This window comes from Macrotis lagotis, chromosome 1 (assembly GCF_037893015.1).
Source record: "Macrotis lagotis isolate mMagLag1 chromosome 1, bilby.v1.9.chrom.fasta, whole genome shotgun sequence".
Lineage (NCBI taxonomy): Eukaryota > Metazoa > Chordata > Mammalia > Peramelemorphia > Peramelidae > Macrotis > Macrotis lagotis.
The window spans coordinates 600304115-600331660 of NC_133658.1; the positions used below are offsets into that span (position 1 = coordinate 600304115).

Consider the following 27546-nt stretch of genomic DNA (forward strand, 5'->3'; position numbering starts at 1 on the left):
CACTGGATAATGTAGAATGATTACTTACACATGATTTACTTAGGTTGTATAGGCCTGGTCACATTTTGTCCTGCTTGTTTAAGATTTTTGAGCTAGTTTGGAATTAGAAATTTGAACTTCTAGCATGTCCTTGAGAAGGAATATGTCAGGGCATAGGAGAGTACCTCTGACTAGGTCTCCTCTTCTTACCCACTCCTTGGAGAAGGGAGCCTTGTGAACTTTGGAGAACTGAAGATGGGAAACTTTCTATCTTGCATTTTCTCTACTAAGGCTTTAAGCTCCTTGAGGGACCCAACTGGATTTTATTCTTTTCCTTTCACCTCCTTATCTGGAGGCTTTGTTTAGGTGTTAGATCTTGAGAGTAATTCATTTCATTATAAATTCAGTTAAATAAATGTTTATTGATTTTGTACTGAGTGATTTGTACAAGGTGCTAGGGCTATAAGGACAAAGCCTCGGTAAGGTTCCTGTCCTCTAAGATCTTACATATGAAGGGGTATGGAGGAGGAAGATAAAATTTTATATAAGTAAACAGTATATACAAAAATAATTTTGTATTAGAGAAAGCTGGGTGAGTGGGTGAAATCAGAAAAGGTATCATTTGAACTGATCTTGAAAAGAAACAAGCAATTTTAAGAGACAATCTGTGCAAAGGCAGTAGAATATGGAAATTGGTTTGGGGAAAACAGAAAGGAGGTCAGTTTCCCTGAAAAGGAAAAAGGGGAAGTAATTCAATAAAGACAACAAAATAGGTACTTGGGAGCTAGACTGTGGAGAATTTGAAATGCAATGTCATCACTTTCCCTGATCCTCTAGTTATTACTCCCTTTTCTTATTTCCTTATATTTTATTTAGTTGGTGTGCCTGTTGTATCCTCACAGCAGGATGTAAACTCTGAGGGTAGGGACTGTCTATTTTTTGCTTTTATATCCCCAGCCCCTAGCACAAGGCCTTTCTATATTAATGAATGAATGTTTTTGTGCATGGAATTTAATAATGAACTTTGCATGCATTCTGTATTTTAAAAATCTTTTCTTACAGATGCATTGCAACAGTCTGGGTCCTTTTAGTTCATTAGGTTATGATAGTTGCATGTCTTCATCATTAACAATAGGAGAGAGACTGTGACTTCAGAACAGTGAACTTAGTGCTGAAGGTGACATCTAGGTGAGAAAACTCTCTCCACTTTTGAAGATAAGCAAGTCTTCCATAACTTAGACTTGCTTGGACAATGAAAGGTTAAATGACTTGCCAAAAGAGACAGGGGAGCATATCTCAGGGCGGGGGGAAAACTTGATCCCAGGTCTTCCTAACTCCAAGGTCGAACTCCCTAGCCTCCATTCCACGCTGCCTTTCAACATGAACAAAATTGCATTATTATCTCTTCTTATCCTCAGAGTGCAAGGGAAAGGAGGGGAAGGCAAAGAGATATACTCGGAGTCTGATAATATCGCAGCTTTTAAATCTTTTTTTGAGGTTCTATAGCAAATTACATCTTTCCCTTTATCCTTCGTTTGAAAGCCAACGAATTTGACTTTGCTTTTATTCCGTGTGTGTGTGTGTGTGTATAAGGGGTGAACATGATGACGTGGGAAAAAAAGAAAGGAAGAAGCGAGTGGCGTGGGAAGACAGATGATGACTTACAGTATGCATTTATTTATTCGCAACTCCCCGTTCCAGCCTCCACCCTCTTGCATTTCACCCCTCCACCCTAGGGGGCCCGTGTCGCCGGAAACCTCTAGAGGGAGTCTCTCCCTCTTTTTTCCCTCCTCATCTCCATCCCCCCTCCCTTCCAGTCCCAGCTCCTCCTCTTTCCCCACCTCCCGCCCCTTACCTCCTTTCCGAGGGCTAACAGGGAGGTGGCGGTGGCTGGGCGCTCTTAAGGCCGGCCCAGTGGCTGGCCCCCGGGGGCCACTGTCTCTTTAAAAGGCTGTATCTTGTCCAGCAGCTGCGGGAGGGGGGGCGTCAATGACCATTGTTTCTGGCTGGGGTGGTTCTGCCCCCTCCCCTTCTCCTCCTCCTCCGCCCTTCCCCCTCCTCCCTTTTCCTCCTCCCCACCCCTCCTCCCTCTCCCTCTCCCTCTCTCTCCCTCTCGGGCTCTGAGGCGCGGAGCTCTATGTAGACTCCTGCCCGCTGCTTTGGAGCACCCGCCTCCCGGGCACACGCGCACCTACCTGGGTCTAATTGGCAATTAAACTAGTGGTGGGGGAAAGAAAAGGAAGGCAGGAGGACAAGATGGCTGAGCTAGGCAGTAAGGGAGTGACCGCGGGGAAAATAGCCAGCAACGTGCAGAAGAAGCTCACCCGTGCGCAGGAAAAGGTAAAGGATGCCCTGGGGTCGCGGGGGGCCGGGGCCGGGCCTCCCCGGTGTCTGGGTGGGGGCCGGCCGCGTTCCTTAATCCTCCTCATCCTCTCCCCTCCTTTGCACTAGCACAGCAACCTGGGCTGTCATTGCAGAGATGTGTGTGTGTGTGTGTGTGTGTGTGTGTGTGTGTGTGTGTGTGTGTGTTTTGGGGCGCCGAAGGCTTCGATGCCCTCCTTGCAAGCTAAGCAGCGACCCGAGCTGTGCTCGTGTCTGTGTGTGTGTGCACGCGTACCTGTCATTTCAGAAGACCCCCTCGTGCATTCCCTGTTTACCCTTCTGTCCTGTCATTGTAGTAACGCAGGGTTCGGGGTACCTGCGCCCTCCGTCGCCTTGGCTCCAGGAGCTCCCGGGGGGTGGGGCGAGGAGCGGGCCACCATATGGCCCGGCGCTGGAGAGCTCTGGGCGCCGGACGGACCCAGTCCGTCATCCCTCAGCTCTTCTCCCCAGGTGGCGTCCCTTAATCTTGCGTCCTTTCCCTGGGCATTGCAGCTCTTTCCTCCCCTCAACCCCCGCACAGTGTACCCCAAAACAATCTCTGTGAGCATTTTAGCTTCGTGTTGTCCTTGGGGGCTCTATCTGATTCCTTTTGGGGGAATCCCGGATACCTCCAGCGGGAGGGAGAAGTGGTGAATGGCGACAAGCCGGGTCCCCCAGCCGGGTGAGGGCCGAAGGGTCTGGCACCAGGGTGAGTGAAAAACAAAAAGGTTGAGGCGGATACATCAGTTTAGGGAACACACCATTTCCTTCGGCCTCAGAATAACATTTATTCACAATGACAAGGTGGAGGAAGCCTATAGCTCCCCCTTCTCTTGTAAGAACCCCCCATTTAAGATTTTTCCCAATACCCCTCCATTTATTCAGAATAATCTTTCAATATCCAAAGGCAAGAGGGTGCTTTAGCCTTCCACTCCCCAAATCTTCTCTTTTTTTCTCTTTACACCTTTAAAAGCTTTAACTAAAAGAGGAATCTTGTGTTTCTCTAGCTGTGTTTTCCGTTCTTGCCCTAGTTTTCTGGAGGATTGTGCAGCACAATATATATATGTGTGTGTGGGAGAAATCCCGCATATTCCTCCCCATATGTTTTATGATTCCTTCAATAACTAAGAATTATCTCTTCTAGGGCTATTTAAGAAGGATTCCCTTCTACATCAACCGAGTTATCCAAATAGGAGATAGTTGGATGTCCCACATTTAGGTGGGAAAGAGAATTGGATTTTGAAGTGGAGGTAGGGGGTTTGGAGATATCGCATAGGCAGAAGGATTCTAGACTATTATTGAGAAGTTCTCTGGCCTTAGATATTAGGAAGCAGGGAGAAGCAGTGGGTTAGGACCAGGAAAGGGGAAAGCTGTTCAGGCCTCTGAAAAACTGCTGACTCTTGGAAATCCATGACACACCCTGACCCTATCCTCCTGTGAGCCCCTAGATCCCTACTGATTGTATCTAAAGGCCCTTGAAGAACCAGACACCCCTCTGGAGGGGAGAGAGCAGTTCCAGCACGGGTAGGAGCTAAGGGCTTCCCCTAGTTTGATCTACATTCAAATTCCATCTACAGTCGGGGCCATGCTCTCAGGGAGTGCAGGAAATCCAAGGATTGGTGGGTGGGTTTATGTGGCGTGTGTATGTGTATTCCATTCCAGGCTACCTCCTGGGTTTATAGAATTTGGATCACTGCTGCTGCTGACGCAACTTCCCATTGCCTTGCCGGTTTTGACTCTGAAATCCTGAGAATGCAGAATCTGGCCCTATAATCTTTGGGAAGAGAGCAGGGCTGTCCTTCTCCCTGCCCTCCCCTCCTGGAAGGATATTTTCTCTCTTCCTCACCCCCCATTCTCATTCCTTCCATGGGGGGAATCTGCTGGCTTGCCCGTGAAGACTGATGGCCTAGTCTGAAATCAACCCTTTTCACCATCTGGGGTCTCCTCTTTCCAACCAATTGGTCGTTAAGGCTTATAAACGAATGACTTTTGCAGCTGAGGCCACTGTGGCTCCCTGAATTGCCTTGAAGTCTTTACTCCCCAGGGATGTTCTTTGACCATGTGATTTGAGGTTGAGAATAAAATTATCTCTGTTTATTTTCTTCCCTCCTTGTATGATTTGTTTTTCTCTGAGCACAAGCCCTTTTAAGAAGGGAGTCCTCTAAGTGTGTTTTGGGGAGGGAGGAAGGGAGTGAATGTGTTTGTGTTTGTGTGTTTGTGTGTATGTGTATGTGTGTATTTGTGTATTTGTTCTTTTCTATGTTCCAGAGCTCCTGCCCTCTAACTACCCCTTCCCCCATCTGATGGGGGTGGGGGTGGGATTAATGTGTTTATAGAAAGCTATTGTTAGCCTGGAAGGCCTTGACTCATCCATCTCACTAGTGGGAGTGGGGAGTACATAGGAGCTGTCTGAAGTGTTAGGATAGACTGACTTCTTTTTTACCCCAGTCCCAAATCCTCTGACAGGATTGTACCAATCAGATGCCAGTATAAAGTAGAATATTTAGGCATTTAAGCAGATGCATTGTTGGCAGCTCTCTTCCTGAACTAGACCCCTCTTCTCCTGAGCTATAGCCAGAGGAATTGTCAAGTTCTGTCCCTTCAATTTGGCTTCCTTTTCTATGTCTCTCCTTAGATGGAATTGACTGTCCTTTGCCTTCATGAATAATCCTCTGCAGCATGTATAACCTTTTTCAGTGGAGGTAAATACTGTGTAATATACATAGGATAATATATATTATCACTCTACTCCCTCTAGCTCTTCAAATTCTTGTTTCTGACCTGGTTTGATTTCTAGAGGCTGGACCCTCCACCAGCCAGTGGTTAGATTAGATTGTCTGGGGGGCTGGTAAGTGGGTATATACTCCCTTCAAACCTTTATTCCCCCCTTCCCCAAACTGTTCTGAATAATGAGATAGAACTAGGAGCTAAATTAAAATAGAATGCTGGGCACTTCACTGTTTGAATTGGACGTTACCTTTGTTGAAAGGCTAAGGAGGTGATATTCACCTGACTGCTTCTTTTCCAGTTGTGAAGAGGTGGGAGACAAGGAGCAGTTCTGAGACATCTTTTCTACTCAACTTAAGAGGCAGATTTAATAGTAAACCTGGGCAGGGTTCCAAGAATCTCCAAGGGTTTGGAGATGCCTCCTAGGTGAAAGGATTCTAGATAATTATTAAGAAGTTGGGTGTTAGATGTTAGGAAGAAGTGAGAAGCTGAGGGTTAGGACCCGGATAGGGGAAAGCTTTGCAGGCCTCTGAAAAACTGCTGACTCTTAGAAATCTATGACACACCCTGACCCTATCTTTGTATAAGCCCCTAGATTCATTCTTATTCTCCTAGCCTTTCTGTTTGTCCAAAAACTAATCTTCTATGATAGCTCCCTTAGTTCTGTGGTCTCTCCCTTTTCTAAATTACCCTAGTTATTTCTTATTTTTAATGATAGTATGACATAGACAAAAAATTCAATCAGCATATAAAGCCTCTGAAATCATTTGGTCTGGTGCTGCCAAAATAACCTCAGGTGGGACTTGAAATATAGGAGCCTTTTAGGGTTAAATAAATTAAATATCTGCCAAAATATAGCAGACTAATTTTTAAGATGATAAATTTGTATGGCTCTTGAATATTAGAAATATCCAGTTGACTCTTGACAGAAAAAAGGTACTCTATCCCTGATCTACAGGAAGATACAAATCCAGATTGAGACTGCAAAAGTTCTAATTCCTTATAAGGTTTCTCACAAGACACACTTAAATGTGGATGTCCCTGAATACCAGGTTAAAGGATCCTGAAGACAGTGGGATTTTTTTTGAGCACATGGAAATTTTTTGTTGAGAAGTAAAGATAAAAACAAAAAACAAAATTATTTTTAGACTTCTCAAGGAGCTGAAAGTTGGGGGTTTGGAGTTCTATTTGAAATGAAAATACATGGAAAGAATTCTGAACTTAATGACATCAAATTTCTGCCATTTATTAGCTATATGACTGGTCAAATTATTTCACCTCTCTTAGCCACTGTATCTTTATCTATAAAATGGGGGTGGGGGGGGGAAGCTAGGTATTGAAGTGGATAGAGCACTGGCCTTGGAGTCAGGATGGAGTACAAAACCAGTCTCAGACACTTGATACTAGCTGTGTGAACTTGGGCAAGTCACTTCACTCTGCCTCACATCCAGGGCCATCTCCAGTCGTCCTGATTGATAGCTGGTCACCAGATCCATATGACTCCGGAGGAGAAAGTGAAGCTGGTGACTTAACACAGCATCCCCTCACTCAAATCCAATTCATGTGCTTGTCTTATCATCTCCTTAATGTCATGGTCTTCTTTGAGGATGAAGGACAAAAATCATCATATAAAATGGAGATAATCAAACCTAAATTATTTGCCTCCCAGATTTGTGGTGAGGAAAGTGCCTTGGTAATTTGTAAAGTTCAATGTATCATAACAAACCACTATGGAAAAGCAAATGGTCTACCATATGCTTTCTTTTTATTATGCTTTTTTTTGGTATACTGTTTAAGAGACCCTTTTTTAAGATAAACATCTTCTGTACAACTCTAGGAGCAGTCAGAATGATACATATTTATTTCATCTGGTTCCTCCCTAGGTCTCTGTAGCTTGGGAATCTTTCATTCTGCATAGTTTGGATATTAAGAATAGTGGGTATATAAACATTTATTTAAAATGTTATTCTTTGTTAAAAAAAATAAAGGAAGAACTATGGTATAGTCAATCAGTAACCTTTTAAGATTATTTTTGTTAATTAATCAGTAATCTTTTTATTAAGTGCCAACTATGTAATAGAATACAAATATAATAAATAATACAGTCCTTCAACAAACAGTAATGAAGGGAACAAATGCAAATAACTTCAAAGCTATTAAATCATGAACATTTTAAAGAGGGGGCAGCAACACTTGTTGAGATCAGAGAAGACTTCATGTAGAAGGTTTTGTTTTATTTTTACAAGACTGTTTTAAAGGAAGACAGGGAATCAAAGAGACAGAAGTAGGAGACAGAGTGAAGAGACAAGAGGATGGACAGTGCCAAGGCAGAGAGAAAGGTTCAGAAAATACCATACATGAAATCAAAGAGATGAATCTTAGGATGAATTGAAAAGTATTCCATTATATTCATGTTGCTTAGCCATTCCCCAAATGATGAGCACCTTAATTTATGGGTTCTTTCTTTTTACTTACTTTCTTTCTTTCTTTCTTTCTTTCTTTCTTTCTTTCTTTCTTTCTTTCTTTCTTTCTTTCTTTCTTTCTTTTTCTTTCTTGCTATTACAAAAAAAGTGTTTTGTGACTATTTAGGAACATATAGAACTTTTCTTTCTGTCTTTGAACTTCTTGGAAGTAGATGCCCAGCACTAGGTTTGCTAGGTTAAAAGAAATGAATATTTTAATGACTTTCTTGAATAATTCTGAATTGTTTCCAGAATGGTTGAACTGACAGTAACTGGGTCAGTTTTTAAAAAATTAATTTTAAAAATTTTATTGAGGCATCATTTCTTTTTATCACATCAATTTCTTTTTTTGAATGTTATTTTATTTTTTCAATTACATGCAAAGGTAGTTTTCAACATTCGTCTTTTTAAAAGCTTTTGAGTTCCACAGTTTTCTACCTCTTTCTCTTCCTTCCCCCCCCCCCATGACATCAAATAATCTGATTTGGGTTATACATATTTCCATATTAATTGTGCTATGAAAGAATATCAATGATTTCTAAATATATATATCCCTTTTCCTCCCTACCCTTTTCTCTCCAGCAAGACTTTACTTGCAAATAAAAGTTGAAAAAAATAAACTTGCTGATGGTATCTAATAATACATGTGAAATTCCACATGTTTTTGTAAAATATTTCCAATAGCTGGTCAGATATTTTCAGTTTGACATTCTGGTGGAACCTCATATTCAACAAGTTCAAAGCAGAATTCCTCACCTTCCTCACTAAATCTACCTCTACTCATTACTTTCCCTGTGTCTGGAGGGACATAGGGAAAGTATCCTTCTATTTATCCAGGTTCATAAACCTTGAACCACCCTTGACTCTTGCCTCTTCCTCATCCTATGTAATTGTTTTTCTTTTTTTTTCTTTTACAAGGTGATGGGGTTAAGTGGCTTGCCCAAGGTCACATAGCTAGGTAATTATTAAGGGTCTGAGACCAAATTTGAATTCAGGTCCTCCTGACTCCAGGGCCAGTGCTCTATCCATTGTACCAAGTAACTGAACTACACCCTATGTATTTCAATTATTGCTATTTGACTCTGCCTTGACACTCTCCCTTGAATCCTCTCTCATTCCTCTAATTCAGTCTCCTTTTTTTTTTTTTTTTACAAGGCAATGGGGTTAAGTGGCTTGCCCAAGGCCACATAACTATGTAATTATTAAGTGTCTGAGGCCCAATTTGAACTCAACTCCAGGGCAGGTGCTCTATCCACTTCACCATCTAGCTGCCCCTCCTATTGTCTCTTGCTTGATCTATTGTCACACCCTCCTAATTGATCCTTGGTGCTTTCTTTCTCCCTACTCTTTGATTCATCCTCTTCATAATTTTCAAAACCTCCCTACTCAAAAACCTACAGAGACTTTCTGTTGTCTCCAGGGTAAAATTTAAACATTCCAGCAGAATATGGCTAGGTAGAGTAGTGGATAGAGTACCTGACTTAAAGTCAGGAAGATCTGAGTTAAAATACTACCTTAGACATTTACTGTGTTTCCTTGGAAAAGTCATTGCACTACTTGTGCCTCAGTTTCCCCAACTGTAAAACGGGGATGATAATAATAATATCCACATCTCTCTTTGTTGTTAGAATCAAATGAAATATGTGAAAAAGAAACTAATTTGCAAACCTTTAAAGAATTATGTAAAAAGCTAGTTATTTTTTGAGTCTAAAGGTCCTTTGTAATTTGGCACCAATTTATCTTTCCAACCTTATTTCATGTTTCTTCTCTTCACACATCCTATATTTCAGTCAAACTGCACTAGAGTCCTAAAATTCAATATTCCATCTGCTGACTTGGTGAGTAGGCCAGCTGCCATGCCTATAATGCATGTCTTCCTCACCTCCCTCTTAAAATCTTATCTTCTTTCTGGCCCCAGCTCGGATGCCCCCTCCTCATCTGAGGTTTCTCTGATTTATCTAGCCTTTCTTCCTTCTTTGTTAGAGTTATCTTCCTCACATTACACTTGCCTGTGTACGTGCTGTTTCTTCCAATGGAATGTAAACTCTTTGAAGACAGGGACTGGTGTGGTCTTGTATTGTTTCCCCATAACTAAGTATAGCGATTGCAAATAGTTATCCATTTGATAACTTGAAACCCCATATTGTAGAGAAAGACACTAGAACAGATTGTGCACTGTTGAAGTGTATGGTCTTCTGTGTGGGTGAGGTAGGGGATTGAGTTTCATCAAGTGATTTCTTACAGAGGAGCTGGTAAGTACAGAGTGGAGAGATATTTATATATCCTTTGAGAAAGAGAGAAGAAAGAGAGCAAAGTGACCCGTGGGAATTTCAGTTGACTTTTGGTCTAACTTGATATAACTTTGTGAACCAATAGAATGTGTTGGCCTTACTTGGATTTGACTCTTTCCTCCAAAACTTGTGCTCACTGTTTTTGAAAAAATTCAATTTTATTTTATTCTCAGTTCCAGATTTCTATCACTTATCTCAATCTTTTCCCACCCATTGAGAAGGCAAGAAATACAAAATATATTATAAAGATGAAATCTTGCAAAATATACTCACTTCTGAAAGCCCCCACTTTAGCCTATTAAACCTCATAGAGAAGGTTGATGGAAAAAACTGGTACCTTAGGCAGTTTCATATGGAAATTGGTGATATCAAATTTAGATTTTCTCCTTCTCTAGGTTTTCTTTTCTCTACTTTCTCCATTTTGTTAACTGTTATGTTCTTTAGTTTTCTATTAAGGCACAGAACATAAAAATGGGAGTCAGGAGATCTGAGTGCTAGACCCTGCATTGTTATTTTTTGACATGTGACTTCTGATTGATTCACTACTATTTACTTATTTATTAAATGGAAAGGTTGACCTTAGCGTTAAGAAGATCTCAATTTAAGATGACTCAATTTTATGACTAAGAGTGTGTCACCTATCTTTTCAATGTCCAAAGCAACTATCCAAGACTGTAAATTGCAAATAAATTGTAGATTTAGAATGGAAAAAAGAATTCATATCAGGAGTTCCTTTTAAAAACTATGAAGCTGGAAGATAGGATAATACTTCCTTTGAAGATAGAGTTTATTTCTTATTCATTTACCTGTCTATCTATTATCTAATTGCCCATTCATTTATTTACCTTTTGTCTTTCTCAATCCATAGAAGACTATAGCACATAAAAAATCTAAATAAATATTTGTTGACTGGTTGGAAAAAAAAAATGAATGCTGTACCAACATCTCAGGATAGTCATGAGGATCAAATAAGTTATCCAGGTTTTGGGAAGGATAGAAGTGTCTATTCTCTCTGGGATTTCATCAGATTTAATCATCTCTACTTGAATGACACTCTTATCTTTCTCTCTATCTCCTACATTTTTCTTTTAACCCAGCTATGGATCTCTGGCTAATTTTAGAAGTTTTAATTGAGTCTCCTGCTGTTGTCTCAGATCAGTACTAAACTCATCTTGGAACTGGAACTTTCTTCCAAGGCCATAGGTAATCTGAGTTTTATCCTTTTTCTGCTACCTGTATGACATTGAACAAATCATTTCACCCTTTATTTTCCCTTTTATTATGAATTTAGTCATCAGTAAACACATTTCAGTGTGCAAAAACAAAACAAAGATTACTTCTAAAAATGTGGATTTTGTTTTTTTAGTTTGCTTTTTTAAAGTGTATATCAAATTTAGCAGTAATAAATAAAATTTCCCCTTTTGTTTTCTCCTGTATACTTTTAAAAATGTCATATTGGGGGTGGCTAGGTGGCACAGTGGATAGAGCACCAGCCTTGGATTCAGGAGTACCTGAATTCAAATCCAGCCTCAGACACTTAATAATTAACTAGCTGTGTGGCCTTGGGCAAGTCACTTAACCTCATTTGCCTTGCAAAAAAAATTGATTTCTTTATTTTCCCTTCATTTGTACCTCTCTCACTACCCATTCATTAACTTATGTATTTCCCTTTTCCCTTAGAAGCTCCTTCTTTGAGCAAAATCAATTCAATCCATTGCTGATATCTGAAAGTGTATGTTTCATTCTATACTCTCTAAACCACCAATCATCTCTGTTGAGGAGTAGGAAACATGTTTCATCATTAGTCTTCTGAAGTTACTGCAATAAGAGTGCCATAGTCTTTCAAATTGTTTTCTTTTACATTCCTATGATCATTGTATAAATTATTCTCCTAGATTGGCTCATTTTACTCTGTATCATTTCATACAAGTTTTCCCTAAATTCATCATTTCTTGTGATGCAGTAATATTCCATTACATTGACATACCATGGTTTATTTTCCTATTCTCATGGTTACTTACTTTGATTCCAATTCTTTGCAATAATATAAAGTGATGCTCTAAACATTTTTGTGCATATGGGTCCTTTCCCTCTTCTCTTATTCTTTCTATAACCTTAACTCCTCTTCTTCTATAAAATAGAGGGATTATAAAATGGAAATACAATTGGAATGAGATTAAGATCTCTTAACAATATGATTCAAACTGGGTTTTTGACTCAACCACAACTACATTGTCATAAATTGCCTTTTTGGTTTGTGGAGCTTTACAGCTTCCCTTAATTTTTGTGTAGGATCCTTCCACGTCAAGAATAATCTTAAACTCTAACCTAAATTGTTCCTGCTCATCTGTAGGTTTCTTCTTTATTTTGGTTTCTGGGAGAAATGGAGAACCATGGATTACTCTGTCTTCTATTTAGAATAGAGGAGAAATTTTCTTTTCAGTCAACATATACTAAATATTTACTGTCATCATAACTTGGCTAAGGTTGAGGTTCTATGATTGAATTTGTCCTTTTCCAAAGGAAGTTATTCTTTTCTTTACCTATAAGATAGAGGAGTCTTGTCTAGATTACAGTTCATCTGAAAAAATATTTGGAGTTTTAGTGAATTACAAACAGCTAAAATATGAATCAATGGAATACAACAACCAAAAAGTTAATTCAATCTTAGACAACATCAAGAGAATAAGGTGTCCATATGGGAGATGACAGTATTTGGTCAATCACATTCTCTTTTCGGTGTCAATTTTAGGAAAGGCATTGATAATCAACAAATATTTATTAAATGCTAGTCATGGGGATACTGAGTCAGAAATGAGTCAGTCTTTACCTCAGAAATCTTATATTCTATCATTCATAAGATGAAGTTCATTCAGAAGATGGTGAAGGACTTCAATCATTCCCATAAAGTCTAGGTTGAAGGAGTTCAGGATGTTTAGCCTGGATAAGGTCAAGATTTAAGGGAAACATGAATAGTGTCTTCATTTAGTCCAAAAGTTGTTATACTCCTTCTTTCCTTTTTTGTATCATAGTTTCCTTTGGCAGTGAAAACTAGAATATACTTTTCAGAATAATGTTTGTTACCTACACACACATAATCAAAGGAGATGTAAAATTTCAATTAGATTAATTTAAGAATGTAGTTTTGTTCTCTTCCAGGATCATGGATCCCTTTAGGATTTCTTGAACCCCAGATTAAAAACATCTGATTTAGTTTATTAAGGTGCTTAGGAAACAAAGAAAATTAAAAGCAATACCCTACTCCCAAGGAGCTCATCTTCTAATTATGGAGACAACATGAGATATACAAGAGATATTTGAGAGACTGGTATATGGAAGAGAGCCTGGATCCTACTTGGATCCAGAGCCAAGAATCAAAAGCAGTGGGGAAGAGGGAAAGAAGGGAGGTATATTGAGGCAGATTTCAGTGGAACCTGAAGGAAAAAAACCTTCCTAACAAATGGTTTGATATCAAAATGAATGAAATTTGAGTTATCTGAATGACTGTTGGCTGACTGGAAGTTGGGGTTTCCACCTTACAAAAAGTCTTTGAGGGCAGTCCAGCGAAAATCATATTAAAATACTAAATTTATAAAGAGCCTAACTGGAAGACTTTGTAACAGTGAATGGAGTTGATCTGCTGGAGAAATGCATGCAGTTTCAGATTTTACCTTTGATGTGATATATGACCTTAGGCAAATTACCTTCCCTTTCTGGTGTCCTCACTGCCCCATCTGCATGGTGTCTCCAGTGTTTTAGTCTAGTTCAATGAGATGAGAATCAGGAAGGATGTTGGTACTCAAGTAACTGCAGTGTGGTGGTATTGGTAGGGATAGCCAGGGCCAAGGTTGTGAACTCCTAAGGCTGTCTCCAGAGGCAGTCATTGCTTACTTACTCCATCCTTGCTGGGTTTCTAGGCTGGACCTCCCAGGGATTGCAGTGTTTATGCAGCTGGAACATTGGAGAAACTGGAAAGTAACTTTGTGGTTTTCACTGTGTCTGACCTTCTGTCCTTTTTTCTTTCTTAATTCATTCCTTCTCCTCTTACCCTTCCCCCCTTTCAACTCATAGCTACAGTTCCCTCCTGGCTTCTAGATGGGTGAGAAATAGGAGTGTGTATGTGTGGGTGTGTGTGGGGGGGGTGGGCAAATATGACTTCTTGCTGTTGTAAAGAGTGTGGGACCACAAATCCAGCAGGTTTGGCCGCATATAAAGGTGGATAGGTGGAATACCTTAGAGGCCTCAGAAATACCTCCCCTATAAAAACTATGCCTGAATTCCTCCATTAGTGCTTAATTCTGGGTCTTGAATGCTTTTGATCTTCCAGAATCCCCTTTTAATTTGTACATATCTTTGGAAAAGTTAATACCTTTCTAGCTCATGGATAGTAATGCTTTGGGAGAAGAGGGAAATCTTTGGCTATCCAAAGGTTGCCCTGAGACCCTAAGACAGCTATGAGATTGTTAGATCATATATTTAGAGCTGGACAGGCTTCCAGAGGTCAACTCATACAACCCCTTCATTTCATTGATGATGAGAAACTGAGAATGGGAAAGGTGACCTGATTTGCTCAAGTAGACAATGGTTGGCCGAGAAAAGTTCCCAGACTTTCTTCTGTAACCAAACAATGTTTAAATGATGGTGGAGAAAAAGGAGACAGAGACAGAGCGAGGAAGAGAAGAAAGTATCTTGGGAGAAAAAGTGTCCAGATACTTCCCAAAAGTCAGGACAAGGACTTTGGTCCTCCATATTGGGCTGACCCCCCCCCCCCACCCTTACAGACATTGTTTTTATTCCTTAGGTTTCTGACATGTTAAAAAAAAAGTGATTGTGCTGTGTGAAGGTGTGGTTATTAAGAAATCCAAGATACATTGGATAATTTGAGAGAGTACTGATAATCTGGACCTCAAATTCTTTACCTGTAAAATGAGAAGGTTGGACAACATGGTCTTATGGCTCCTTCCATTCTAATGAAATAATAGCTTGCAAATGAATGCCCTGAAATTATGTGGCACAGACTTATATTCCTCAGTAGAAGCATGTGCAAATGATGGGTAATATATACAGAGACATATACAAGTGACAGACAAATCCAGATATAGCTTCCTCTTTGGGTCCTTGTATGTAACCCTCTGGGCAATCCCAAGAAGATAAATCTCTGATGGTAGCAATTATGCATGACATAGCATCATACCAAGGAGTCTGTAGGACCTGGGTTCAAAGTTTGGCTTTACCTTTTAGTAACTTGTATGACCTGGGATAAATAACTTAACCCATTTGGACATCAGTTTCTTTGGTTGGTTCTTGTCCTTCATTATTGAAGAAGACCAAAATGACTTCAATATGTTTGAGGCAAATTACAGTGTGTCTGACTGTGGCTGATCCAACCAATATGAGCTTGCTCTGTCACCAGGTCAGCCATAAATAGTCTATGTGAACTTCTGGGTTACTTACTCTAAATTTCCTCAGTTCCCTTATCTGTATTATAATGAATTTGGGCTACGTGATTTCTGAGTTTCCTTTTAGTTTTAAATCTATGACACTACAATAAGGACATCAATAAGGATAAGGGAGACAGTTTAACTCTCCAACAGAAACAAGATGTTGGGGAAGGTTGGTTGTTTTGCCAAGACAGTATGACACCAGCCATGTGAATCAGTGGTGATGTCTGATATTTGTGCGTCATTGCTGAATTAGAACCAAAGAAAGGCCTGCCCACTGCCTTTCTGGATTTGACAGATGCTCTGTGCAGATGACAGACTAAGAAGATGTGGCCTTAGAGATGGGAATAGCCTTTGGTGACTTTTCCAGACACTCAGGGTCTCTTGCTTATTCCTAAGTCACTGGATAGTAGCTCGTGGAAGTACAAACTATTAGTTAGAAAAGAATCAGAGACCCAGAGGAGGCACAGCAAGTTAGTATTAGAACAGATGTTTTTCTATTTCTCCTATTAATCTATTTCTTAATGGAATGTGTTAGTAATTCAGTTCAATAAATATTTATTAAATACTATGTATAGTAATGATAATAATAGTCAAAATTATATAACACTTTAAAGTTTGCAAAGCAATTTATAAAAAATATCTTATTTTTTCTTCACAGCAGTCCTAAGAGGTAGACTATTTCCAAGCTGATACAGATTAAGTGATTTTTCCAGGTCACACAACTAGTAATTATCTGAGACAGGATTTGAACTCAGGTTTTCCTGACTCTAGGTCCAATGCTTTTTTTATGCATGTAGCAGCCACCTTAGCTGGTCTCTTGTTAATGCTATATGCCTTTGATCCATGAATGCCAGTTTCTTGAAAGAATCCCAGATTTACATGGCATTCCAAGGCAGTAGTAAGGTGAGTGGTCAGTCTCTTGCCAAGGATGATACATGAAGAGAAGAATAAAGCATCATTGAGGGCATCATGGATGACCAGAAAAGGAGGTAGGACAATTAGTAGTATAGGATGAGTGAAAGAGAAGTGTTGTCTATGAAATATGAAAAGAACAGGAGAGAATAGCATTTGGGGTAGACATATGGAAGGGTTTTTAGGTTTCCATTTCTATTGGTGGATGGAGTAACATGACCATGGGATCAGTTCCTTTGAGATGCAGGGTGTCCCAAAAAAGTTTGAGGGCAGGTTTTAAGCTTTTAAGTGTTTTTTTTTATAGCTTTAAATTATTTTAATAGTTTTAATTTAAAAAAAATTAATAGCTAATAACAGTTATAAACCAGCCCTAAGACTTTTGGGATGTTCTGTATTTGCTAGACACTAGAAAATATGCAAAAGACAAGATAAATACACAGATTTTTTAGGAGAGGCAGCAGAGAGCTGGCCTTGATATCTGAATGACCTAGCTTCAAATCTGGCCTCTGGCACATATAGGCTGTCTGATCCTGAACAAGCAACCAAATACCCCCCTCCTCCTTCTAGGCAAGTCCCTAAGATTATAATTTTCAGAATAATTGCTGCTTTATTTTAGTAGAGAATTTTCCTTACTTGGGGATTGCTTATCCCGATGAAATCACAAATCCATAGGGAATCTAATGGGGACAGGAATATGGAGAAATAGCTATACTGGATGAGTATAGTCCTTTTGGATCTCCCCTTTTAGTCCTGCCACATATTCCTGTTGTGTTAGTGGATGACCTGCCAAACCTCTTTTGGCTTCATTTTCTCTGTATCCAGGAGACGCAAACTTAATCCCCTCTGATCTATGAATCTATGATCTATTAGGTTGATCTTTAGAGAGCACAGTGCTTATAGGAGCAAAGTCTGGAAGGTGTCTTTGAAGGGGACATACCCAAGAATGAAATAAAACTGCCCATCATGAACAAGGACATTTTTTTAGCCTTTAGACAAGTTAATATTTGACCATGTTGCCCTTGAGGTCATCTATGTTTGAACTTTCTCTGGTCTTTTCCTTCTGTCTCCCTTTTTTGTCCATTCCATTGACCTAGAACCCCTGTGAATGGCAGATGAAGGAGGAACAAGGAAGAAGTTGATGAAGATGAAGAGGGAGGGATTAAGGGATGGGAAAAAATAGACTTTCAACCTTTGCTATTCTCTGCCAGTTGCCTTTGCTGGGATTTTAAAGACCCAGACTCTCAGTAACCCATCAGGAATCTCATGACTAGTTCAGGTGTGTGTGCATTTCCAAACTCAACCTCTTTTCATACTCCTTCTAGTCCTTCTACCTGTGAGTTCTGTTCTCCTGTTGGGGCAGCACTCAGTTCTTGGAAGGGAAGTCACATTGCAGATATTTTTGCCTCTGCAATCTGCATGTTAGAAGCAAAGTTTGCTCTGCCAGAAGAGGTCAGAGAGCCCTAGCCAGTCAGGCAGGGGGCCGACTGGCTGCTGCCCCAAGGACTGAAAAAGGACATGCTAATTGATGCTGAGTTTACCGGAAAGGGACACGGGGATAGGATTTTCTTGAAACTCAGTTGCAACCTGGATTTTTGAATTGTTAAGGTTTTCTGGGTAGGTATGATAGTCTGGGCATTTTGTCTAGCTCCTAAGACCTCATCAGAAGGAGGTACTTCCTTAATCTTTGGCCACAGCAGTCTGAAGTAATCTCTCTCTTCTCTGAAGTCTTTTAATGAGTATTTTTAGCTAGGTTCCCAGACTGATAGGGTACTAGATTTAGAGTCAGGAAGACTTAAGTTCAAATCCTGCCTCTAACACTGAGTAACTATATGTCAATATAAAGATATTTAATCTTTCTTAGCCTCAGTTCCTCACTTATAAAGAGGGGATGAGGTACATTGTGGCTTAGTGAATAGAGCACTGGGCCTCATCTTCTTGTCCAAATATGACCTCAATGCTTATTAGCTGTGGGACTCTGGGTAAGTGATTTAACCATTTGCCTCAGTTTTCTCATCTATAAAATGAGCTGGAGAGGGAAATGGAGAAACACTCCAGTAATCTTTGCTAAGAAAAACCACAAATGGGATCATGAAAAGTTGGACATGACTGAACAACAACAACACAAAGGGGATGATACCTATCTCAGACTTGTGAAGTCAAATGAGATGAAATAGGTCAAACTCTTTGCATACTTTAAAGCATCATAAACGTTAGCTGCTTTCATTATTACCATTCATGTTAAATTGACAATACAAAATTATATATTTTCCTCTTTTTAATTAGACTTTAAGCCTCATGGAGGTAGGATATCTTGCAACTCTTAGTGTTAGCATAAACCTGGGACCTCAGGAAGAGTTAAATTAAATGTAATATAATCTGACTTTTAATTTGGACTCATTCTTTTCCTTAACCAATCCAATTAGTTATTATGTCCTTTTTTTTTAGTTTTTTTTTTTTTGCAAGGCAATGGGGTGAAGTGGCTTGTCCAAGGCCACACAGCTAGGTAATTATTAAATGTCTGAGGCCGGATTTGAACTCAGGTAATCCTGACTCCAGGACCGGTGCTCTATCCACTGTGCCACCTAGCCGCCACCTTATCATGTCCTTTCAATTCTACCCTACCTCCTCTTTCTTCCCCAATACCACCATTTTGATGCAGGAATATATTATCACCTTCTAGAACTATTTAAAACATTATTTAATTTAATTTTTTCTAATTATATGTAAAGATAAAATTTTGAGTTCCATGTTTTTCTTCCTTCCTCCCTCCTTTCCCTTTTCCCTTCCCAAACTAGCAAATAATCTGATAAAGATTATGCACATGTACAATCATTTAAACAAACCTCAATATTGGTCATGTGAAAACAATATCAGAACAAAAGAGAAAAAAACCATGAGAAAGAAAAAAACAAAATTTAAAAACTGAAAATAGTATGCTTTGATCTATGCTCAGATGCCATAGTTCTTTCTCTGGAATGTGAATGACATTTCCCATTGCAAATGGAATTGTCTTTGGTTACTGTATGAGAAGAATTAAGTCTATATCATAGTTGATCATCTCACAATATTGCTGTTGCTATGTATAATGTTCTCTTGGTTCTGATTATTTCACTACTGTTAGAACTATTACAGTAGCCTTGAGACTGATTTTCAGCCTCCTCTCTCTAACTGTCCTATAATATATATTTTTTTGTGACACTGCTGTCTTCCTAAAGTGCAGCTATAACCATGTCACATCCACCCTTCATTCAATAAGCTTCAGTGATTGGTTTCCTGTCACCACTAAGATCAAATAGATTCCCATTAAAAGTCCTTCATTATCTGTACCCATGACCTTTCAAGTCTCCCTGCATCTTACTCTTCCCCATGTACATTGTGATCCAATGACAACAGCTTCCTTTTCTTCGTCTAGCACTAAAATCCATCTCCTGATATTTTCTCTGCTTGTCTCCCATCATGGATAGAATATTCTTCTTCTTTATTACCACCTTCTGATTTCCTTCAAGAAACTTTCCCCCATCCCCTTTCATGTTAGTGCTTTCCCTCTCTTACATTGTAATGTCAAAAAACAAATGTCTCAGTCTCTACTTTGAATCCATCATCTCTCTTTTTCAAAAAATAAATATTATGTCCAATCTTCAGTCCTTTGGATTTTCAAGGAAGGTGATTTCTGTTTTTGTCAGTCTTTTAGTTATTGATTTTCACCCATTCCAAAAATCCCTCTTAAATGTCTCTTTTCCAGAAACCATTCGTGTTTCTAATGACTCTACTTTGCGTAAATTTTTCATCTTATGTACTTATGCATTTTTTTTAATGATAAGTATTTGTGTCTATCTTCCTCCTAGACTTTCAGGACATCAGAACAGGTACAAGGTCTCCTCAAATCTTGTTGTGTTCTCTTCCCCCCCCCTTCCGATAAAGGACATGGTTTCTTGTAGAAAGAAGGTGTTTAATATATATTTATTAAATTGAATGTAATGAGACATGTAGCAATATTACATCAATAAATAACAGTTCCTGATTTTCAAGGAAGGTGATTTCTGTTTTTGTCAGTCTTTTAGTCCCCTTTGCTATTCCAGAGTGTTTCTTCTTGTCTTTTCTGCTGTAGTTTATCTGGCAGTACTTTCTAATCCTGATCCCACTAGTGACCATAGAACCACAGCACCACAGAAACACTGTATAGTCTTGGGGCTGGGAGGTCTCTGAACTGTTCTAGGGAATAGAGAGGGGAATGACTCACTCAACATCACACAGTCAATAAGTGGCATTTCATTAATACCACATTGAAGTATGGCATATTTTTTACAACTTTCCTTTCTTCACATTAAATAAGTTGCTTTAAAAAGTTGTGTTGGTAACTTTTACTTTTATTTCCCCTCTATGTTGAAATATGTTTCTCTCCCTTCCCCTACCTAGCTACTTCATCATAAAAAATAAAAAGGAATGAAGAAAAAGTAGTTTACCTGAACTAACACATCCACCTAGTTTTTGGTATATGCAAGATTCCATACTGATGGGATGCCCTCCCCACCCCTCCAACTTCTGCAAAGGATAGAGGTTTATTTATTTTGTCCATTTCTCACCTCTTTGAGGCTGACCTTGGTCAATATAATTGCATGTCACTCAGTTTTGGTTTCTGGTTGTTCTTTCTACAACCCAGAAAGCCTTTCCTGATCCTCCTAATTCTAGTGCCTTCTGCTCTGTTAGTTATTTTCTTGTTATTTTCCTTTAACTTATTTGTATATTATTGGTTGGCTGATTCTTGAAAAGAAGACCAAAGCAACATCACTATGTTTGAGACAAATTACAGAGTATCTGACTGTGACTGATCAGACCAATATGAGCTCGGAATGCTCTACCACAGGTTGGGTACAAATAGTCCTTGTGAACACCTGGGGTGGGTACTCATGTTTTCTTTGAGCTACTTCAATTCTGCCTTCCTTATAGAGCACAGCACCCTCACTGATGAGGCATGCCATGCTGGGCGGTCCTGTGCCAGTGTCTTCCATTATGTACAATCAATTCTAAAGTTTTTCAATGAAGTCTTCAGGCTGTCTTGGTATTGCTTCTTCTGACCCCCTTGTGAGTTCTCCATAAAAGTTTTTTTGGCCAGTGAAAGCCTGGCATTTTAGCAATGTATCCAGCCCATCATAGTTGCACTCTCTGTAGTTCAACTTGCTTATCACATTTCCTCCAGGCAAGGTTTGTCTTTTGCCTCTTTTTTGTATCCCCCAGCACTTAACTCAGTGTCTGGTGATACATAGTAGGGCCTTAATAAAAGCTTATTGCCCTATTTACTACCATTCACATTGTTGTGATTGGGTGCATTTTTTCCAGGTTCTGTTTAATTCACTTTGTATCAGTTCATATAAGCCTTCTTAGACTTTCCTAAACTCTTCACAATTCACATTTCTCATGATGCTTTCATAGTTTGTTCCATTCATATAAAACAATGTTAGCTATTTCCCAATCGATGGGCATCTACTGTTTTGTTCTTACTGCATAACTTTCTTTGTAAGAGGGACAGAGGGTTAAAGTGAGTTGCACTGATCCTACATGTGCCTGCATATGTGATCCTACACATATTTACCTGACCTCATGTAGTGTAATCAGAAGCCTGGATCTGGAAGTCAACATACAGCCCCATATAGAAATAGCTTTGTGCCCATGAAAAGTGATCGGAGGCTTATTTCTATTCTGCCTCCAGCTATGGAAGGAAATAGAATCCTACTTGGCAGCTAGTACTTAAAATAGGCTCCAGGGTAGGGAGGTGAGAGTTGAATATTTTGTCTATTTCTGAACAGAGGATACACAGGACATCAGATGTGCCACTAACAGAAGGTAGTTTCCAAATTGGGGTGAGCCTATGATCTGTGGAGTGGAAAAGATGACAGACAATGAAGAAAATGAGATGGGGGTGGTCATCCGAAGGCAAGATTTGAATTCAAAGCTTCCTAATACCAAGTCTATCACTTCATCCATTTCCTCAAAAGTGGGACTAATAATACCTACTTAGAATTTTTTTGGTCTTGCTAAATAGATGGCCTTTTGGCTCTTAAATGAAAGGTGTATTACCTTGGTCAAGTCACTTTCTGGGCTGAGGACCAGAAAAGAAACCATTCAGATACTAGGTGATTCAAGTAGTATTTATTTAACATTCTCAATCTTAGCCTTTCTCATTCAAAACAGTAGTTCCTTTGAGTTTTTTCCCCCTGGTATAGTTGGGAAATAAGGGAAGTCTGGAAATGTCTCCATTTTGGAGTAAGACTCCTCTCTCTTTAAAGTGACTAGACATACTTAATTAGATCCATGCTGGTTTCTAGCCCTTTGACCTTATTCATGAATATTAGCAATGATCCAAAACTCTCCCTTTAGGGAGCCGTGTCTTCAGGTAGCAGAGTCCAAGATTAACCATCCATCTATGGGGGGGTGATGAAGGAGAAAAGGAAGGAAACTTCTTTTGTTATCTTGGGGAAATACAAGGGAACTTGGTTATATGCCATGGGAAAAGGTTTTAAGTCCACACTACTAGCTGTGTGACCTTGGGCAAATTGCTCTGCCTCTCTGAGGTAAAGTGATTGTCCTTCACAGAGTCACAAATGACATAGGTGGGCAAGACAGAATTGCTTCCATTAGTTTCCTCATCCTTAAAATGAAAAGGTTGGGCTAAATGGTGTCTAAATTTCTTTTGAGTTCTAAGATCCTATCATCCTAAACCTCTAAAGAAATCCTGTAGTGAACTGAATCAAGGTTCCATAATTTATTTGCTTGGTAAATTTAATCTTTTGGGACTTAATTCAAATCCTTTCTCACCCTCCTGTGATTGATGCTGAATGTTCTTCTTGGAATTTTTGCATGTGTTGATGGAGGATAGTAAAGAGAATGTGGAGAAGGTACACTAAACAAGGATTTGGGGTCACAACAGAAAGGGACCTGGGAAGCAGATCTAGAAGAGGAATAACAGAAGTAAGACTTAAGATTTCTCTGAATTTGTTGAATTATAATGATAACATTCTTCTTTGATTTCCTTTCTCAGTTGAAGTCTCAGACTACTCAAGCCTACATCTATGTCTTCTGTTTTTCATTTCTTAGAGCACTTTATTGTCAATATTTAGCATTTGGTTATTTGTTCTTCTGTTCATTTGAAGGTAGGGAACTTATTCTTTTCTGTCATCCATTTTCTCTGATACAAGGTTGACCACACAGTTAGATTTTAAATAATAAAGACTGTGGATTGATTGTTTGCCACCCTAAGGGAAGTCACAATGACATATTCTTTTCATTAAATGGACAAACATAATTTCCTTCCTTTTTTTACAAAAGGGGAAACTGAGATCCAAGAAGTGAAGCCACTGAAGCTAATTCAAGAATAGCCCTTATGACCAGGGAGTAGGAGCCATAGCCTAAGACAGATCTGGGGAGGCTTGTTGGGGAAATTTGGCTCTGTGGATGAGGGTGCGGCAGGTCTGACCATGCCCAGATTTTAGCTCAGCATTTTCTTTCTCCCTTTCCACCCCCTGCTATCCCCCCCTCTTGCCTGCCCGCCCCCACTCGACAGCTGCTCCTGCTTTCTTTGGGGGTTTGCTTGCTTGGCCCTCTTACCTGGGCTCTGGCCAAGATTCCTAGGTTGGGAGGGGGAGCTGGACCTTGGGGACTTGAGGCCCAGTGAATCTGTCTTGACATGATGACTACCATTCTGCTTGCTCCCTGCTAAGTTTTCCCCTTGCTTTTCTTGTCTGGGGAGAGAGCGTTTCTTTTAGAATAATGTTCCTTTCTGCCCTTTCTTAATCTACCTTAAGGCTCAGGAGAATCTTTAGACCTGAAGGTCCATGAGAAATGTTGACATTGCCTTGGCCTTGGAAGACCTGGCAAGCTAAAATCCAGACAGGAGATAGAAAAGGAAGATATTAGTGACATTTGTATGATGTATTTTTCTCTGTGAAGTCTTTAGTAATACTATTAATAATGACCATAATTTTTTCATTTATATAGTGTTTTAAGGTTTCTAAAATACTTAACACACTCATCATTTAATCTTTACAGCAATACTGTGACATAAGGGCAAGTATTTATTAACCTTATTTTTACAGATCAGTAAACTGAGGTTCAAAGTTTAAATGATTTGCCCATGTTCACATGATAGTGTAGGGGTGGAATTTGAACATGGATAACCTTCTAACTTCAAGTATTCTTTCCACTATGGTATGCTGTCTTTTATCTTTTTATCTTTTTATCTTTCTTGGATTTCCTAAAACATTTAAGTACCACATCTTTACCCTTATTTGTATTAAAGGAAAGAAGAAAAGAAGAGGAGAAAGGGAAGAGAGAAAAAAGTCTTAGAGTTATTTACTGATTGATTATTTTCCTTTTTGGATAGGCATTTGCCTGTTAAGGTATTGAGTTTTTTGAAGGTGATAATCTCTTTCCTCTTCAAAAATCTACTGAATACACAATTTTCCTTCTAAGATGAGTAGTTGAGAAGGATGCTGGATTCTTTAGGGTTCAGGTTCACCTGGGTAATGGAACATCTTTTGGTAGGAATAAAAGGCATTTCTATGTGACATGTAGTGAACACCTCATTATAGTGAACATCAGGTGAGGTAATATGCCTTGAGAAGTTGAAAATACCATTTTGATTTGTTGCTTTTTTGATAGTTATTTTTTTTTGTAATGAGTTTTCAAAATTAGGTAAATTGGTGTAACTATATAATACCTAACTAATTAGGTAATTAGGTAAATTGGTATAACTATATAATAACTAACTAATAAGCATTTAGATAAGACTGGAGTTGAGAATGTGGAGGGAACAATATGGAGAGGTCACTGGATTAATTCCTTCTTATCATTCCTATATGTATGATGTTTGGGCAAATCACTTAACATTTCTGAACCTTAATTGCCTTGTCCATAAAATGAGGAGATTGAACTAAATGAGGGATTTCTTAACCTTTTTTGTGTCAAGAGTCCCCCTTGTATAAAATAAAAGAAAATAAATAATTACTTTGAAATAAAGTTATCCAATCACAAACCTAAAAGAAATCACATGATTATTTCAAAAGATGCTGAAAAAACTTTTGATAAAATACAGCACCCATTACTATTAAAAATTCTAGAGAGCATGGGAATGAATGGAATGTTTCTTAAAATGATAAGCAGTATCTATCTGAAACCACCAACAAGCATTAAATATAATGGGGATAAACTAGAAGCATTCCCAATAAGATCAGGGGTGAAACCAGGATGCCTGTTATCACCACTGTTACTCAATATTGTATTAGAAATATTACCTTTAGCGATTAAAAAAAAAAGAAATGGAAATTGAAGGAATTATAATAGGCAATGAAGAAACTAAATTCACTCTCTGCAGATTATATGATAATATACTTAGATAACCCTAGAAAATCATCTTAAAAAACTGTATGAAACAATTAGCAACTTTAGCAAAGTTGCAGGAAATAAAAGAAACCCACATAAATCATTAACATTTCTATATATTACTAATCCAACACAGCAGCAGGAGATAGAAAGAGAAATACCATTTAAAATAATTGTAGACAACTACCAAGGCAGACTTAGAAAGTATATGAAAACAACCATAAAACACTTTTCATACAAATAAAATCAGCTCTAAATAATTGGGCAAATGTTAACTGCTCATGGATAGGCTGAACTAATATAATAAAAATGACAATTCTACCTAAATTAAATTGCTTATTTAGTACCCTACCAATCAAACTTCCAAAAAATTACTTTATTAAGCTAGAGAAAATGGTAACTAAATTCATATGGAGGAGTAAAAGGTCAAGAATATCAAGGGAATTAAAGAAAAAAAAATGGCAAAGGAAAGTGACCTGATCATACCAGATCTAAAAGTATATTACAAAGCAGCAGTCATCAAAACTATTTGGTTTTGGGTAAGAAATAGAGTGGTGAATCAGTGGAATAGTTTTGGTGCAAAAGAAACAGCAGTAAATGACTATAATAATCTGCTGTTTGATAAACCCAGAGTTTGCATTTTCAAGGATAAGAACCCTGATATAAACTGCTGGGAAAACTGACCAACATCTCACACCCCATACCAAGATAATTTCAAAATGGGTACAGCATTTAGACATAAAAGATGATATCATAAACTAAATAGGAGAACAAGGAATAGTTTGTCAGATCTATGGAAAGGGGAGAGCAGTTTATGACCAATGAATAGATAGGGAAAATTATAAAATGCAAAATGAATAATTTTAATTACATTAAATTGAAAAGTTTTTGCACAAATAAAACCAAGATTGAAAACAATGCAGTAAGTTGGGAAACAATTTTCATAACTAATATTTATGATAAAGGATTCATTTCTAACCTATATAGATAACTAAGTCAAATTTATAAGGATATGTCATTCCCCAATTGATAAATGGTAAAAGGAAAAGGCAATGTTATGGAAAAAAATGCCCTAAATCATTGTTGATTAGAAAAATGCCAATTAAAACAACTCTGAGGTACCATCTCACACCAATCAAATTTGCCAATATTTGGCAAAAAGGAAAATAATCAGTGTTGGAGGAGATGTGGGGAAAAAAATGAAACAGTAGTACATTGTTGGTAGAGTTGTGAACTGATCCAACCCTTCTGGAGAGCAATTTGGAACTATATTCAAAGGTCAACAAAATTGTACATATACCCTTTGATCCAGCAATACCACTACTAGGTATATATTCCAAAGAGATTTTAAAAAAAAGGATAAAAAATCCATTTGTACAAAAATATTTATTGCAGCTCTTGAATGACTGAACACATCTTGGTATATGAAAGTGATGGAACACTATTGTTCTATAAGCAATCATGAGGGATGGAACTTCAGAGTAGACTGGAAAGGCTTGCATGAACTGATACAGAGAAATGAGCAGAAGTAAAAGAGCATTGGACATTATCACAACAACATTGTGTGATGGTTAACTATGATAGACTAGTACATTGCATATCCATCAAAAACAATTCTAAAAGACTTGTGATAGAAAATGTTATCCATAACTAAAGAAGGAACTATGTTTTAAAAGTAGACCAAAGCCTATTATCTTCAATTTCAAAAAAGTTATCTTATATATTATTTCTTTTTTTCTCTCTAATGTTTTTTTCCTCCATTTAGATTTGATCTTTCATTGATAAATATGGATTTATTTTTAGCATGGTTTTACATGCATAGTTTAAATTAAATTGCTTTCTTTCAGGGATGGGGGGAGAGAGAAAAATGTATAACTCAAAACCTTACCAAAAAAAGATTGTTGAAAATTACCATTGCATGTAGAAAATAAAGAAATACAGTTATCAATATATTTAAATAACATTTTATTTTTTTCCTACTTTAGATGTGACAAC

General features: G+C 38.4%; 1 protein-coding gene across 14 annotated transcripts in view; it reads left to right on the forward strand.

The window, feature by feature from the left end:
* Window positions 1-1843: 1843 nt before the first annotated feature.
* The window catches only part of BIN1 (bridging integrator 1), a 128327-nt gene continuing 102624 nt past the window's right edge, over window positions 1844-27546 (forward strand). For 3 of the 14 annotated variants that reach the window (XM_074214951.1, XM_074214952.1, XM_074214950.1), the window contains exon 1: window positions 1846-2319. In XM_074214951.1, coding sequence (XP_074071052.1) covers window positions 2236-2319 — 84 coding nt within the window. In that variant the 5' untranslated portion in view covers window positions 1846-2235. Of the gene's footprint in view, window positions 2320-27546 lie in introns of all 14 variants that reach the window. The other 11 variants (XM_074214953.1, XM_074214939.1, XM_074214941.1 and 8 more) reach the window with 7 other exon arrangements.